An 18341-nucleotide genomic window follows, 5' to 3' on the forward strand; every position below is an offset into this window, starting at 1 on the left:
GAGATAACATATGTAACATTATGTCTTTACCCCCGCCTATTATCTCTTATTCCCTCCTTCTCCCCTCCCTTCCTCCCTCCAGCAGTTCCATCCTACTGTCATGTCCACATACACTGAAGTCTAGAGTCCACATGAGAGAGGATGTGATACTGTCTTCTTAAGTCTGGCTTTTCACCTAACGATCTCCAGTCTATTTTCCTACAAATGACATGATTTCATTCTTTTTGGCCAAAAGAGAAAAAACACAATCAAAAGCCTCCAACTGCACATACGCACTGTATTTCTTTTATCCATGTATCTGCTGACAGGCGTCTAGAAGACTGCATACCGTGATTGTTGTGAACAATGCTACTGTTCCATGGATGTGCAGGTGTCTCTACGGTATGCTGACGTAGGGCCCTTCACTTGTATACTCTGGAGTGGCACAGCTGGGGCATATAGGAATTCTACTTTCAGTTTTTTGAGGATCCTTCAGGCCTCCATTTCCATAGTGGCTGCACTGGTTAACATTCCCATCAACAGTTTCTCTTAGAATTCATATTTGAAGCCAATCTGTATAGAGGTCACCTACATGATGAAGGCTAACTGCCTCATACCTGCCCTGTCCCAGAACAGTCTTCACAGTCACACCACAGGTATCTGTGCATACTGTTCCCTTCACAGAGAACGGATGAGTGATCGGCATGCAAGTGACACACACACAAACACCCCATACACATGTAAACACACATTTGCACCCACATACATTTCCTGGTTAGACCCAATATTTAACTTAAAAAGTTCATTTCCTATAGATTTCTGTCCTGATCTATCCAGAGATGGACTCTTCCTTATCCTCTCTGAGCTCTCAGCAGACATGACAGAACTTATGTTTGCTAGTAGGATACAGTATGGGGGATGCTCTTAGATTCTAAGCAAGGTTGAAGGACACACGAGGAGGGCTCTGAAATAACAGGGAAGGAATTCGGAGTAACAGCAGAGGGTAATTTGTTAAATTACACAGGTTGGATGATAAGTATCAATGACTAATGAAAAGGAAATGACAATGGGGCTGAGGGTCCTGCAGGCTCAAGTCAGCTATGAAGATCAGGTAATGAGTTGAAGCGAGAGACTACAAGCTCCAAGTCTCCCTAAGTATCTGTCCCAGATCATAAGCCACTCACAGCCCCCGTAGGTGCCATCTGCACTCAAGAGAGAAACCGAATGAGCTTGGGATGGTGAAACTACTGCCTTAACTGATGTGGTTTGAAAAGTGTGTATCCTTCCAAAGTTCATATGGAAGCTTAGTCTGAGTGCAGCAGAACCCCTGCCTGGACTTGGTTTAGGTGACTAGATTTTAAGAGCTCTGCCATCATAAGTGATCACTGTTGTCACAACAGAGGCTGAGGGAAAGGGTGTAGCTCGGTCTTAGAATGCTTGCCTTACATGCACAAAGCTCTGGGTTCCCTCCCCAGCACTGCATAAAAGAAAACACAGAATGATTGAGCTCCCTCCTCCCCTTCTACCCCTCAGCCTCTTTCTACCATTAGATGACACAACGTTCATTCCATCATGTGAGAACAACAGCCCAACAAACTCAGACCAGTTTTAAATGTGTATGTGCTCATTTATACTGAATACTTCTACATAACCATGCATTCCTGGAGATCATAACAATACTTCGACTTTGAAGATAGGGCCTTGGTCTAAAAATTTCAAACTCTCCAACATTTCAGAGAACGGTGACATGTGTCAATATTATATATAGTTATTTAAAGAAAACTAGGCTCAGCTCTGAGTGCCTGAGAGTTCTCCTCTGACTAATCAAGAAAGAAACCTGCAGTAGATTGAACCCTTAGACATTTAATGGCGTGACTCCGTTACTACGTAATGCGTTCTGAGGACACAGGTGGCCTGGCTGACACTAATAGTCAACTGTCTTGGCAGGCTTTGTTTCCTCGATCTCAGAAGACAGCCAGCGGTAAGTGCGATGCCGCCGCAGCACCTCAATGGCTTTCAGTTCCAGTGGTGTGGCCTGAATGCCAAGATCTTCCAGGCCAGGCAGGTCAGGCATGTTCACGTCTGAGATGTGTATCTGTGAACAAAGAACCACAGAGAATGCTGAAAACACCACCCCTAAAATATCCACACTCTCAAGCTGGCCCAAGGCAAACACCTGCCGAGAACCCATGGCAACCTTTGCTTCTGGCACAAATGGTGAAGACCATCAAAGAGGAGAGGCAGGGCTCCCATCGCCCAGGACACAGGACAGCGAGCATGGGCCAGCAGATCCACAGGCACGTGTGCGCAGGACTGAACCTAGTGCAGACAGGCAGGAGCTGTCTCTCCAGCCAGGATTCAGATAGGAGCTGGACTAGAACGAGCCCACCTCCACTTTCTTATGTGGAGTCTCGGCGTTCCAGCTCTCTACTTAAGTTTTAACTTTTTATTCTGGTTTGGTTTTGCAATTTTTTGACAGTGTCTTGTTGTGGGATATCTGTACACTGTGTGAAGATGTATTGCTGTGATTGGTGTAATAAAAAGCTGAACTGTCAATAGCTGGGCAGGAGAGCACAGGTGGGACTTCCAGACACAGAGGGAACTCTGGGAAGAAAGGTGGAATCACCAGCCAGATGAGGAGGAAGCAGGATGGGCAGGAAGGAGATGAGGTCATGAGCTTCATGGAAGAAGGTAGATTAAAAAATATGAGTTAATTTAAGTTATAAGAACTAGTTAAGAACAAGCCGGAGCTAAGGCCAGGCTTTTACAATTAGTAAGTCTCTGTGTCATTATTTGCAGGCTGGTGGTCCCAACAAGAAAGTACTACTATATTTGTCACTCATGGGGAGCATCAGATATTGTGGTTTCTTTTATTGTTTACCAAAAAATAATGCTCGGGAGTTAAATATTAGGGAATAACCTGATAGATACATGGAGCAATGGAGAAATGATCACCCGACCCTCTTCTCCACCTTCCCATATCAAAAAGGCCCACACATCTCTTTAAGTCCCTCTAGCTCCCTCTGAGCCAGCCAGAAAACTCTATGGTCCACTGTGACCAGCTGACTGTGGACTTCACCCTCCAAGGCAAGACCCCAGCCCACTGGCTGTCTCAGAGCAGAAACACAACAAATCTCCCACAACAGTGTCTCACACTGTAACCCCTAAGAACCCTTATGCAACCCAAGCTAACCTCAGACTTGTGATGTTTGTCTCAGCCTCCCAAGTGTTGGGACTGCGGGTCATGACACCTTGTCTGGCCCCATTGCCTTTTTTTACTCCAATTATACTCAACCTGGGTTAAGGAATGCTCACTGCAAGGCCAGAAGCCAAACCCATCTTGTTTAGGGAAGAACAAACACAAAGCACCAAAGCAAATAGACCTCCTGGGACCACCACTGAACAACATGGAAGGACCACAGGGTGTTTACTGAGTGCTCTAGGGCTGTCTGCAAACTAAACCCAGAGACCCCCTGCCACTATACTCATACTTTCTCAGTCACCACAGTAAGAGCAAGTGTCAGACAACTGGGTTCACAAACACAGTAAGGACACCATGGAAATGTCTCTGCCTTCCAGGCAGTCTGTCAGAGGTAGGTTAACAGCTACCGGCTATCTGTTCTCTGGGACTGTTCTCAATTCTTTGCTATGCTTTGGCTCTTAGGGGATAGTTTGGCTGCATCCTGTCAATAGAAAGAAAATCCACAGTATTCCGGCTGAGATGCTGTCATATCTTTATTTTATTTGGCATCTTTGCAGCAAGATTTGGGCACACGGAGCAAATGATCAATGAGTCAGCCAAGCGTGGTAATGTGAGAAAGAAGAGCCAGGGCTCTGAAGCTCAGCATCCTTACTGCAGGCAGACAAGAGCGGCAGCCAGGGGCTCTCCGAGAGGAAAAGGACTGTTGCCTGGGCTACAGTAGGCAGGGACACACTCGTGCACTCTGCCCTCAGTACATGGCAAACTTCCAGTATTACTAGACGTATGTTCCTAATGAAAGACTAGATGAACAGGCAGGAGTTAGGAGTGGCCCGACCTGGCATCTACTGAGGGTTGCTGAGGGTCTAGCCCTTTACCATCTAACACAGAAGCCTCTGGTCAAGTGTGATTCAAATTTCAGTTTCAATGAACTAAAATTAAGTAGAGTTCAAATCTGCTATCTGCAGCCATGGTGGCCACATATCAAGTCCTCCACATCCCACACCGCTGCTGACAATGAGGTGGTACAGACAGGCCACCCTGACACTGCGGGAAGCCCCATGGGCAAGGCTGGATTACGTCTAGAAGAGGCATCAAAACTGCAGGAGATTACTAGTTGTTTCACATGGACAACACAGAAAGCGCCATCATTGAAAGCCGAGGACAGAACACAAGTTTGCAACAGCTGGGCATGGTGGTGGCACATGCAGTAATCCTGGCACTTGGGAGGCTGAGAAAAGACGAGCTCAGAGTCAGCTAGGGATGTATGGAGAGCACCAGGACAGCTGGGGCACATAGCAAGACCCCATCTCAAAACAATAAAAACACCTGATAACAGTAAAAACAAGCAACAACAAAAATTACACATACGACACCCAAACAGGTTGCAGTTCTAGTTACAACATATTACTATGTCTGCATAGTTCAACAGGAGACTACAAAATGGGAGCAAATCTGTAGTATGGCCTTAGCAGCAGCAGCTGTCAACTGGGAAGAGCATAATTTACAAACAGAAATGGGAATGGCTGAGGCTGTGACCCCCCATCAGAACAGACAGCAATCAGGATGAAGGACAATGGGAACAGATCCTCCAGCCCAATGTGAGAAGGGAAAGCCAGAGAATGCAGCCTGGGCCAGACAGTTGCAAACACACCATTTCAAATAGAAGAAATGAGGTCCTTTAACAAATGCTGCCATAGTAGGAATACGGAGATCAGGAAGCTGACTGCGAGGTGGCAGCATTGAGTTGTGGTTAGCCTTGGAAAGAGCAGCTTAGGGCAGAGAGGGGTAAAATTGGATTTAAATGGGTTAAAGAATGAATGAGGCAAGAGTATATTGGGAACAGGTATGGCTTCCTCTCCAGAGGTTAAGGTGTGAAGGGAAAGCCAGGCAGGGTGGCACACCTGTAATCCCAGCACTTAGTGGTAGAAGCAAATACATCAGGAAGCCAAGGTCACCTTCACTTACACAGTGAGTTTCGGAAACCAAAAGAGCTGTAGGGGAACACAACCAATAGCAAAGTGACTAGAGGGCCCTTGGCAGGAGAGCCTGGCCTTCAGTAAGGGACAGGCTACTGTTATGCATGCTTGAATGCAGACAGGAAATGAGAATGAATACACACCAGCCAGAAGCAGAAGAGCTAGCCTTGGCCAGCAGAAATATCCCCAACAGGAGCCCTGCCACCATCCAAGCAAGTCAACCAAACTGAACTGGCTTCTTCAGCTCTGCAGCGCTCTGACTGCTGAGAGGCTTGCTATGCCCAGACTTACCCGCTCCACTTTGTCCCTCGATGTCCAGGGCTCAAACGGACTCATTTCAAAGAGCCTGCCAATCCACCTGGAATGAGACATGTACGGCACCGGTGAAAAGCGTCACTGTGCCGGGTTTCAGGTGTCAGACCTCCAGGAGTTTTTGTCATTGCCGTTTTCTGAGAACCAACTTCTTGGCTCTACTGTTGTGAAGGTATATCTAATTCATCCTTCCTCCCACCCTTCCTTTCCTGGATTTTTAAATCAGGGTCTCATGTACCACAGGCTGGCCTCAAAGTCACTATGCAGCTGATGATGACCTTGAACTCCGAATCCTTCTGCCTCCACCTCCCAAGTGATGGGATTAAAGTCATGTGCCACCACACCTGTCTACATCTATAGCTTTTCTGGGGGGTGGGAGTGCTAGGAACCAAACTTAGGGCCTCACATGTGCTAAGTAAGTACCCTACTACTGACAACAATGACCCCAGTCCTCTTTTAGAAAGCTTGAAAGAACATTCTCACTGCTAAAAGAAATCCATGAAAAAGGAAGCCTTGAGTCTGCTCAGAATTTCTTGGGTTTTTGTTTTTGTTTTGGTTGTTTTTTTTTCTTTTTCTGAAACAGGGTTTCTCTGTAGCTTTGGAGCCTGTCCTGGATCTCACTCTGTAGACCAGGCTGGCCTCGAACTCACAGAGATCCACCACTCTGCCTCCCGAGTGCTGGAGCAGCATATAAAATCCCAACTATAGTCACTCTTCCTAAGAGCAGTTCTCCCATGTCTGGGTCCACACTAACAGATCTTGTGTGGACTACACAACATCCTCAGTGGGCCACACCACCTGTGCCTACCAACCCTGACTTAATCCTCACCTTCATGTGCAACATGAAATGCCTCCCTGACACCTGGTTTATAGTCCTCCACTGTACTAAAGCTGGTATCCCGAATGACTTCCCGTCCCTTTGTGGAGATCCACAAATATGAACGGAGGAGCCGTCTGTGCACCAGGCAGGATGCTGAGGCAGACAAGCATAGGGGATAGTTCAGTAACCTCACACTCTAACTGGATTTGGGTTATGCACACCTCACCTGCCCATTCTCACAATGCACTTGGTCTAGCTCCTTTACCTACATGTACTGTGCATGCATACACCTCTCCAAACAATGGGCATAGCAACTTTGGACCCCTCTCAGCCTCTCTTGATGTCTTAAGCATCCTCCACTCAGCAGCTCTCATCGTCTGCTACCTGTTTAGTGTGGCCAGTCTTCTGGCTTCTGGGGCCTTCCTCTGCTCCCTCTGTTTATTCTGTACAGTCACTATGAGTGTTATAGAAGCCAAAGAAAAGCCTCTAAAGGAGAATGTTGTCAATAAACAACCACCAGCATGCTGTGCTGCGTTTTTTAAGTTTTTTTGTCCTGTTTTTGGTGCTAGGAGTTGAAGGCAGGGCCTTGCAGGTGCTCAACACACTATACAACCACAGAGCTACACCCTACAGCCTATAGACAAGCTGCTCAAGTATTTGCTGTAATGTCTTAGGTGCCTAGAACAGTACCTGACAAATGGAAGGCAGTCAATAAATATTTGTTGAGTAAATGAAGAAATGATTTATAAATACATCTCTGGCACATTAGATGTGAAAAATCTTCCTGCCAAGACTACTAAGATGTACCTTGATGGGTCTAGGATGAAGAACAAGTGGAAGAAAAAAAAAGAACAAGTGGAAGAATGAATACATGTGTTACCATGCTGGGGAAGGAGTCCAGGACTTTGCACATGTTGAGCTACTATCCCCAATAGGTCTAAAATTGTAGTTCCCAAAAAGAAGAAATGAAGAAAAAAGGGAGGGAGGGAAGGAGGGAGAGAGGGAGGGAGGGAGGGGAGGAAGGAAGGAAATATTGAGAGCCGCTGGTAGTGAAAGTCCATGAGAGTATACAGCAGTGACAACTAGTGTTCAGAAGGTCGACCTATCAGAACTAAGGGTTCTGTCAGAGGAAACCATCACGCAAGGCGTTATGGAATTACTGCCTTTTGAATGAACTGACTGTCTCTTGTTGTGAACTTCTTGTGCAGTAACAGCTATGATTCTCCCCATTTACCATGCATCTCCATGTTACATGTAATCTCACGATTGCATCTCAATCTTGGGTACAACTTTCCCTATACATTTGGGGTAACTGGACAACTGTCCCCAGTTGTGTTTATCTTTCATTAACACATATCTGGCCAGGGCCATTCTCCGGACAAAAGTATTTCAGCAAAGATACCTTTTTCCAAGGACAAAACTGCACATAGATAAACATTAGCTCATCTCACTCACAGACAGAGAAAAGAACCGCTAACAATTAAATCCTCAACTCTTTACCGTCACCCCGGGTTATTTACACAAGACCCTAAGTTAAGAGATTCACTGCTCACATTCCTGGGATAAGGTTCTAGCCATTTGCTAGATACTGAGTTAAGGCAGTTACTTCCCACTGACCCAAGGAGATTGCCTGCAAGGCCAGACAGGCAATAGGTGCCAAGCTTCTTTCCTGTGCAAATTAAGATTTTATTCCTCCTAAGCCTGGTGCTATTCCTAGATTTTCTCCTCAGCAATTACTCTGAGTGAAAGTGCTTTTACTAACCAAGTACTACACGCTCTGACAGAGGTTGCTTAGCCACCTAGCATATGTCCCCCTCCTTATCAGAAAGCAGCTGCAGCTGGGACAAGCGGGAAAAGTGGCACCAAAGACAGCTGACTTTCTTGTGACTTGTTGGGCCCTAACATTCTACCTAGCCATTTCTAGATTATAGTTTGAGCACATAAATTCCCTAATTGATCTTAGTCTTTAGTTGATCCTACCAGAGAACTCCCCTTTAGTCACTCCCCTTTGGGGCTGTAATTGGAAGCTGACAATTAATTGCTTTATGATTGGGATGAGTGGGTCCTTATCACCTCTCTCTGAGACCCTGAAAACTTCAAGCCTTGCATTGCTTTACCAAAGAATTACTGTGTGGGTACATATACTGGTTCTCAGAGAGCACTGGGAGAAGAGGATTGATGGAGAAGAACAAAGATGAGGACGGAGATGGAAAGAACTAGGTAGAATGTTGAGAGAACAGCAGGAGGGACTGAGAGCAGGGGGGGCCGAGAGCAGGGGTACGGAGAGTGGGGGGACGGAGAGTGGGGGGGACCGAGGCGGGGCCGAGAGCCGGAGGGAGTGGGAGGAGCTAAGTAAGAGAGCAGAAAAGAAACTGTGTAAATAGAATCACCATAGAAGAATAAAGTGAATGGACTAAAGAACTCAATGTGCTGAGATTCACTGAATATCCCTCAGATTAGAATCTGCAGCTGGTTGGTAGACTCTGCCGCGGACCCTGGGAGCAAACAATATGGGCTGGACCTAATATTGTTTGCATTAAGGAAGGAAGGAAGGAAGGAAGGAAGGAAGGAAGGAAGGAAGGAAGGAAGGAAGGAAGGAAGGAACGGACGGACTAAAGATGCAGAGCCAGTTCTAGGTCAGCATCCTCCTCCCCAGCAACACCAAAGACTGCCTTAACAAGAGATGAGAGCCTTCCCTGGTGGGCAGCTAGAAAGAAAGAACAGGAGAGCTGACTGTTCCCTCACACCAGCTCCCAAGCAAGACACTTCTCCAAATCAAAACCCAGTTTTAACTGTTGTTTATTTGTTCAAGACACCGGGGACCAAACCCAGAGCCTAACACTGCCACAAATGCTCTGCCTCTCAGACAGATCCCCAGCCCTAGGGTTTTAAATTGAAGAATCTGAAGTACTCCTCAACAAATGCTGTTAAGGTCACCTATAGTTCCTTTCTTAGCCAGTATTACAGCAGGAGTAGCTTCATTAGAGGTGTGGAGACTGGCCTTCTGTAAAAGTACTTCTCGTTACCCTGGGAAGGGATTAGGAATAGCATCTCAAGTCAACCTTCTCGTGAGTAGACAGACACTGTACTTACCTATAGGCAAAATGTGGCAAGGGGTAGGGGATGTAGGTCCTGTGGGCCATGCCATAGATGTACTGCACCAGATGAAAGAGCAGGTATCGATTTGGTCTGGAAACCAAAGCACAGAACTTCACATTATTTGCCCCCTACAAATTTTTTGGAAGCACACTGTAACAAACCCAGTTAAGCAAAGAAAAATCACCTGTTAACCTTTCTGCCAAAGACGACCTATTTTACATACACTTCCCATCCTCATACATATGTTTATGATGCACCCTGTGGTGGGCATTGTGTTCCCTGAAATATTGTGTGTTCCCTGAAATAAATATATCTGGGGTCAGAGAACAGACAGTCACTAGAACAAAGCCAAAAATGGTGGCTAGAAAATGGGTCAGAGTAAGCCCTAACAGAAGTTGGGCGGTGGTGGTACACACCTTTAATCCCAGCACTTGGGAGGCAGAGCCAGGTGGATCTCTGAGTTCAAGGCCACTTTAGAAACAGCTAAGCATGGTGACCCAGGCCTTTAATCCCAGAAACCCAACCTTTAATCCCAAGGAGTGGGGGCAGAAAGAGAAAAGTATATAAGGCATGAAGACCAGGAATTAAAGGAGAAAAAGCATGTAGTTAGTTAAGCATTTGGTTGGTTAAGCATTCAGGCTTTGGAGCAACACAGTTCAGCTGAGAACCATTGGGACGAGGACTCAGAAGCTTCCAGCCTGAGGAAACAGGATCACCTAAGGAACTAGCAAGGTGAGATAGCTGTGGCTTGTTCTGTGTCTCTGATCTTCCAGCATTCACCCCAATAACTGGCCTCAGGTTTGATTTCATTAACAAGTACCTTTTAAGATTCATGCTACAGCACCCTACTCATTTTGTTCCCTTTGACATGGGGTCTCACTATGTAGCCTCCCTGGCTGGCCTCAAATTCACAGCAATCCTTTTGCCTCAGCCTAAGTCACCATGCCTGGCTTAACCAGAATTTGTTTAGTGTACAAGACTAATTTTTCTTCATATTTTTGGTCATTTATACAACTTTCTTTCCTCTGATAGTTTCTGTCCCTTACAATGACCAAAACCAAGCCCATCTTCTGAACTGTCACCCTTTCCACATAGGTTTTCCACACATGAATCTGGTACCAGGCTTTAATAACTAACCGTCACTTACATTTCAGCTTCTGCCCACCCATCTTCCTAACGCCATTTGCCTCAGAAAGATCTATTACTGAGAGCAAAGTGAAGAGAATTTGCTACAAACCTTATTATTTCAACTATTTACACAAACAAACAAACAAACAAACAAACATAAAAACAAAACCACCATGCAAAAGGAAATGCTGATGTCAGCTAGAGGAAGTATCACACAGAACCCCCAAAAAGCCCTTAAATCCCAGCAGGATTTTCAAGGCTCTCTAGTTTGTACACTGTAGGCAGCACTAGACCATGGCTAAGCTACCTGTGTGCAAGGTGCCTCCTCAAGAGGCTCCACAGCAACACGTTCCATTAAGTATGACCAGACTAAGCAAAGACCCCTTGCTCACAGAGAAAGGGGCCATGGGAGCCTACATCCTTCCCAGCCTGCATTTCACAGTTCAGCCATCTGGCCAGCCCCACCCCCATCTCTTAACGATGTCCTTGTTGCTTCTCCTTGGAGCTGTTTGCCTACTGCCTCCACCTCCTATCCTCCCGAGGAGACCCCCCCAGTCCAACACAATCAGGTTCAAGTGCAGCGGGTGACCACAGGTCACTCCCCCTCTGCATCATCCAACGTCACGTCACTCCCTTGCCGCCACGTTCTCTATTCATTGGGCTTTCCTTTGGGGATTTATTATATATGGCTTTGCTTACTACTTATGGGTGTCATAACTAGTCTATCAACTCCATAAAACCAGAAACCTTATCTGTGTAATTCATTATTTTAGAATATTTCATATACTATAAATTTCACCCATTTTAAGTGATAATTCAATTTTTTTAATTTATAAAATTGTGCACCCATAACCATAATCCAGCCTTAGACTATTTTTCTTCCCCCCACCTTCATGCCCATTATGCTAACTTTTTTACTTGTTTTTTTGTTTTGAGACAGGGTCTTACCACGTACCTCGGGCTGCCCTTAACTTTTGATTCTCCTGCTTTAGTCTCTGGAGTGCTAGGATCCTAGGTGCACCAGCAGGCCCACTTTTTATGTGGCTAGCTGTGCAATTTTACATTCCCACCAGCAGCAATTTGCAAGGTTTTCTATTTTTTATGCTGTCACTATCTTTTGCTATTATCTCTATGATATGTTCCCTCAAAGCACTTTACATTTTCCCTAGTAACTACAAGACCTCAACCATCTCAGTACATGCTCTTTCAACATCCATACTACCTTCTTCACTCAAGTTTCTGTTGTTAATTTAATGTATACGAGCTGTTTGTGGGCATGTATATTTGCATACCATGTGCATGCCTGGTGACCATGGAGGCCAGATGGGGCTGTGAGCCACAATATGGGGGGCTGGGGATGGAGCCCAGGGTCTCTGGAAAAGAGTGCTCTTAACCACTGAACCATCTCTCCAGTCCCAGTCTTTCCATTTTTACATGGCATCATTTGAAATTCGAAAGTTTCCAATTCTGATGAGTCGAACTTAACTTTTTTCCTTTTATGGATTAAGCTTCTGACGATATAGCTAAAAACATCTTGCTTAACCCAAGGTCTAAAATATGTTTTGTTCTAAATATTTATAACTTAAAGCTTACGTTTCTTTTCTTTTCTGCACAGAGTATGAAGTCCAAGAGTCTTTTCTTGTTGAAAAGACGACCCTCTCTCCACTCAGATGCCACAGTACTTTTGCCCATAGTCAGTCAGCAGTCCACAAATATGATTTGGAAGCTGGGCCCAGTGGTATAGAGTTATAATCCCAGGAAGAGGAAAGAAGAGGATTTGGAGTATGATACTCGTCTTGATTACACAGTGAGTCCTAGAGCAGCCCAGGCTACGGAGGTGGCAAGACCCTGTCACAAACAAGCACACAAAGGTGGTTTCTGCACTGCCAGTTCTGATCAGCCAATCTTACTGATTCAGCACAACTGTCTTGATAATTACAGCTTTAGAGTAAATTTTACAATTGGGAAGATCAAGGGTTTAGCCTATTACCGATTTATATTATCTTTATATTACTGTTTAAATTTAGAGTTTGTCTCTTTCTGCAAACGGCTGCTAGATTTTGACAAGATTCAATCTAGAGAGCAATTTAAGGACAACGACCATTTTAACAATATTGACACTTCCAATTCAAGAATTTGTCAGGTCTTATCATTTATTCCTTACTTTCCTCTCATAGTGTTTTTTAGGTGCATGCCTTACTAAATTTACCTTAGTATTCTATTTCTTATGCTATTGTAAACACGATTTTCTGTGGTGCATGTACATGTTTAGGTGGACACGTGTGTGAGTGCACCTGAGCACACACAGAGGCCAGACATCCTCCTCTACCACTGTACGCCTTGTTTTTTGAGGCAGTCTTTCACTGAACCTGGAGCTCACTATTGAGCTAGGCTGACTAGCTAATGAAGCGCAGGGAGCCTCCCGACTCCCCCTCCTTCAGAGCAGGGGGTCACAGGCCTTGCTTGGCTTTTTCACTTTTTCACTGTGGCCTGGAGATCAATCTCAGGCCTTGCTGCTTGCATGACAAGTACTTAAGGGCTGGGCCATTTCCCCAGCCTGTGAGTAAGATTCATCCAATTCTACTTTAAGATTGCTTACTCGCTAGTATATGAAAATCAACTTTTATATTGATCTACTTTGTGTCCTTTCTGAGCTTGTTTAATAATTCTCATATGCATGTGTCCCTGTGTGTTTTATAGATCCTTAATTAATGAATGACAGAATAAAGCAATACAAGTAATACTACCAGAAACGAAGGAGGAGCTGGGGAGATGGCTCCACTGTTCAAGTGCTCGCTGCACAAGTGTGAGGACTGAGTTTCTATCCCAGCACCCACATAAGGAAGCTGGCACAGCAGAGCATATTGCAATCCCAATGCTGGGCAGGCAAAAACAGGCGGGTACCTTGGGCTTGATGCCCAGACTGTCTAGCTCAATCAGCGAGCTTAGGAATTAAGAAAAAAGGCACATTTTCAGTGCAGACATTTCCCCCTGTGATTTTAGTTTTATTTTGCTTTTTTTTTTTTTTTTCAAGATTTTATTTATTATGTACACAGAAGAGGGCGCCAGATCTCATTACAGATGGTTGTGAGCCACCATGTGGGTGCTGGGAATTGAACTCAGGACCTCTGCAAGAGCAGTTGGTGCTCTTAACCATCTGAGTCATCTCTCCAGCCTTTGTTTTGCTTTTTATGGCAGGGTCTTACTATGTGCTCAGGGTAGCCTTAAACTCACTATAACTGAGGCTGGCCTTAAACTTGTGGTGGTCCTCCTATCTCAGCCTCCCAAGCACTAGGATTATGGGTGAGAGTCACCACGCCTGGATTCCTTGAATATTTTATCAAAAAAGTTGAATCTGCAGACAGGAACCCGCAGATACCAAGTGCTGACTGCTTTTGTAGTAGTCTCAGACTGTTAACAGAATCATGCATGTTCAGGCAGAGTCCTGGGTTCTCCCAGCTGCTGAATGTGGGTACCAGGTGTTCCAATCCTGTGAGTGACCTGTTCAGGGAGTACTGTTTTACTTTTTTTATTTAGTTATTTTTTAAATTTATTTTTATTTTACATGCATTGGTGTTTTGCTTGCATGTATGTCTGTGTTAGGGTGTCAGGTCCCCTAGAAATGAAGCTACAGACAGTAGTGGGCTGCCATGTAGGTGCTGGGAATCAAACCCAGGTCCTCTAGAAGAGCAGTCAGTGCTCTTAACCAGTGAGCCATCTCTCTAGCCCAAAGTACTGTTTTATAAACCCCATCATCTTTTCATAAAGGCCAAATCTAGGCACTTACCCAGTGAAGGCAAAGGTTTTTCCTCTGGCATCTGGATCTTTAACCGCATTAACAATCCCTTTGGAAACATCTACAACCTATACAAATCATAAGACATGTTTAAGAAATTGTTGAGCTAAGAGATCAGACCTGCAGAACCAGGCCCATAACCTTGGTTACTTGGGAAGACAAGGCCGGAAGAAACAAGTTCAAGGCCTGGCTGGGCTACACATTGGGTTCAAGGCTAGCTTGGGCAACTCGAAATAGCATGTCTCAATTTTTTTAAAGTGGGGTGGTAGTAGTGGGGTGGTAGTGTAGCCCAAAGGTAGAGTGTTTGCCTGACATTCATGTTGTCCTGAGTTCACCTCCAGGATTACAAACATACATATGCAAATGTTTAGAAAGAGATGGAAGGACAGGAAGAAAGAGGAAGGCAGAAAGGACCGCAGATGCTGCAGTCACCAGGATGGGTCTGAACAATGACACCATCTCTTCTCAGACACCTTAAGGAACCACTTAGCTATTCTGGCGTTCAAGGCTCATCCAGGTAGTGTCCTAGTCAGAAGTCTTATCTAGTTAGCCTAAGGCCTTCTTGACATGGCCAGGCCACCATCTCAGTCATGTGATCTCTTACCACTCTTCCCCACTCTGTCCTAAGCCACCATAACCTAGAGGCTGAATCACATGGAGCTGCTGATGCTCTGCCATTCTGACTTTCAAAATAGGAACTGTATACAGGTTTAGACCCAGAGATCCAGAACCCACAACCAGAAATTGTTTTTGATTCTAGGAATCTTCTGACAACTGTATGGAAATTTTTGTCATGGAGGGGTGGGGTCTGGCTGCTCCTGGCATCTACTAACTAAAGGACAGAGTGGCTGCTCAACATCTCACAGTGAAGGATTGAAGAATTCTCTGGCTCCAAATACCAGCAGTGCCAGTTGGGAAACTGCTAGTTCTCATGCCAACATGACACAAGGTAGGGTCATCTGGAAAGAAGGAATCTTAATCGAGAAAATGCCTCCATAGGATTGGATTGTAGGCAAATCTGTAGGGCATTTTCTTGACTAAAGATTGATGTGGGAGGGCCTACCCACTCTGAGTGGTGCCACCACCAGGCAGGTGGTCCTAAGGTAAGCCATGGAGAACAAGGCAGTAAGCAGCACCCCTCCATGAAATCTGCATCAGTTGCCACCTGTAGACTCCTGACCTGTTTGAGTTCCTGTCCTGGCTTCCCTAAGTTAAGAGCTTATTAACTGTAAGGTGAAACAAACCCTTTCCTTCCCAACTTACTTTTGGTCATGGCGTTTTGTCACAGCAACAGTAACTCTAAGACAGACACCCTGGTCCAACCCAGCCCAACCAGTGTGGAACCCAACTTGTCCTTCCTCTCTGGGCTCTAGTATACACTGTTCCCTGACTGTGAAACAGAGCCCCAGGCCTATCAACTGACTCTGAACCAGTCCAAAGCTGCATTTCATGGCCTTCTCATACAATGACATAAAACCTTCTCCTTCTCCTAGCACTTATCACATTGGATAACAGCTGTTTTATTTATCTCAGAAGAACTTGAGGACAAAACTGTGTGTCTGACTGGTTATCCTTATTATACTCCCAGAAACTTAGGGTGCCAGTGCACTATATAAATCATAGACGTGTTTAAGCAATTACTGAACTAACACATCAGAACTGGAGAACCAGGTACACAGCCTTGGTTACCTGGGAAGATGAGGCTAAGTATCAAGGCCTGGCTGGGTTACACCTTGGGTTCAAGGCTAGCTTGGGTAATTTGGTACAACCTGTTCCAAATAAGCTTTCTTAGGTGAATGGACACGGAGAAGACATGTACCTTTTAGGTAAACTGAGGCAACCAGTTGAAGCAAGTTGACCAAGTTAAAAAAGAAGTCAGATGAGAATGAAACGAGAAAATTGAACCAAATCTGAATCACGCTAACACCATTGTAAGCCCTCATGTAGGTTACTTACATATACCGGTTGTTTCACTGTCTTAAAACCCAAAGAAATAAGAGGCACACCGATAAACCAACGAATATCTGGAAGAAGAAAAGAGAAACTGTCCTGAGAATGTCTAAGCTGTTTACATAATGAAAATAGTGTAACAAACCCAGCAGACTCTGAGGTTCTAGACTGACTAAATAAACAAACAACAAATAAATAAGTAGAAAGGGGGCTGGGTTGTGATGGCTCATGAATAAACAAACAAAAGCAAACAAACAAACAAGTAGAGAGAGGCTGTGTTGTGTTGGTGCAGGCCGCTTCTCTTCCTACCACCACACCTTCTTCACCGTGGAGGACTGTAGTCCTCAAGATGTCAGCCAAAATAAACCTCTCTACGGCACTTCCTGCCAGGTACTCAGTCACAGCCCTGAGGACATGCCAGCACAGCGTTCTCCTGTCTGCACGGCTCCCATGCTCTCAAAGCTTCTAGCCTACCCGACAGCTAGCTCCAACCCTGCCTTGACATCCTCAGATCCTGCCAGCATTTCACCTCTTCACACACAGATCTGTCTAGTCTGTTCAGACTGTCACAATAAAATACCAGACCAGATAGCTTAAAAACCCAAATTGTACTCTCTCCCAGCTCTGGAGGCTGAAAAGTCCAAGGCTAAGGTGTCAGCAGGTTCCTGGTGAGGCTCTCTTTCTGGCTTGTAGGTGGTCACCTTCTTACTGTGTCCTCATCACGGCATTTCTTCAGTGTGTGTACACAGAGACCATCTCTCCTAGTACAGCCTCTAACCCCATCAATTAGTACCTAACCCTTATGATATCATGTAGCCTCAAGACCTCCAAATCCCTTTGTCCATACTGAGTTACATCAGGAGTTAAAGCTTTAACTAAAGAACTAGCAGTTTTATATTATATAGAGTGTAGTGTGAATTTAAAAACAAAGTGGAAATCAACGCAGAATTCCAGCCAGCACAATCAAGAGGGAGAAACAGGAAAACTGCATCAACAAACGGGTAAAGCCACACAAAGGAATACTATTTAGCTACACAAAGAACAAGTCCGCAAGAGTCAGGGACAAGTCCTAAATGCATATAAGGGAAAGAAGTCAATTGGAAAAGCTTCAGAGTGTATGACTATAACGTCCTAGTATTTTGCAAAACATACAGTTACCAAGCCAGTAAAAAGATCAGTGGTTGGCAGGCATCCAGGACAGGCAATCCAGGGAGAATTTGTAGAACTCAAAGAGATTTGCTAGTATTCTGCCAAGGTCACAGAGTTACTGTAGTTTAAACTTCAAGTCTCCGGCTCTGAAGGCCAAGCTCTGAGCCAAGCATGACCATTGCCTTCAGTGGCTGGGGGGAAGTAAAACTGTACCTCCCGAAATCCACACCACAACGTCTAACTAGACCCTCATCACCCAGAGCAGAACGGACCACATGACGATGAAAACGAAACTCTGAGGGGAAAGGCAACTGCAGAGGAACTAGAACTCGGAAGGAGTGTCAGCTGGTGCTCAGCTAGACATGCTAAGCCACCAGCACTCCTCTCCTCGGGGAAGAAAGATGCGTACTTGCAAAGTGATTGAGGAACCTGTCCTCCCTTCCGAAGATGTCAGATGGCCGTATGATGGTGGCTTCAGGAAACACACTTCTCACTTCCTTCTCTCCCACCGCCTAAACAACCAAAAACAAAAGCATTCTAAGTTCTTTGGCCAGTGCACAGAGCTTTCCCTCACCCCACCACCAGAGACTGCTGACATTTCCAAGGCCCAATTTTCATTAGGTAACCATAATTTTGAAGATAATTATATTACTCATAAAACTCAATTAACAGAATGTTACATACACACACACACACACACACACACACACACACACACACACACACACACACACGAGAGGGGGGGGGGAAGGGGAGAAACACCCCAGGCTCAGAAATTCTGTTGAGGTTCTTCCTATTCTCATGCTAGTGACCCACACTGAAGGGGAAAATTGGAGTATGGGTTTTCCAGCCTTCACTTTCTTTGTCCTATTTAAGGACTCTGCTTTGTGTCGATAATCTAGCAGGCTGACAGAGAAAGGTGGGCGTGGT

General features: G+C 45.2%; 1 protein-coding gene across 1 annotated transcript in view; it reads right to left on the reverse strand.

The window, feature by feature from the left end:
- Positions 1-262: 262 nt before the first annotated feature.
- The window catches only part of Ndufa9 (NADH:ubiquinone oxidoreductase subunit A9), a 28044-nt gene continuing 9965 nt past the window's right edge, over positions 263-18341 (reverse strand). The window contains exons 6-11 of the mRNA XM_036181421.1: positions 17821-17923; positions 16269-16336; positions 14304-14380; positions 9383-9478; positions 5449-5515; positions 263-2074 (exon numbers count right to left, since the gene is read on the reverse strand). Coding sequence (XP_036037314.1) covers positions 1904-2074; positions 5449-5515; positions 9383-9478; positions 14304-14380; positions 16269-16336; positions 17821-17923 — 582 coding nt within the window. The 3' untranslated portion in view covers positions 263-1903. The remainder of the gene's footprint in view (positions 2075-5448; positions 5516-9382; positions 9479-14303; positions 14381-16268; positions 16337-17820; positions 17924-18341) is intronic.

The sequence above is a fragment of the Onychomys torridus genome, chromosome 3 (genome assembly GCF_903995425.1).
Source record: "Onychomys torridus chromosome 3, mOncTor1.1, whole genome shotgun sequence".
NCBI classification, from domain to species: Eukaryota; Metazoa; Chordata; class Mammalia; order Rodentia; family Cricetidae; genus Onychomys; species Onychomys torridus.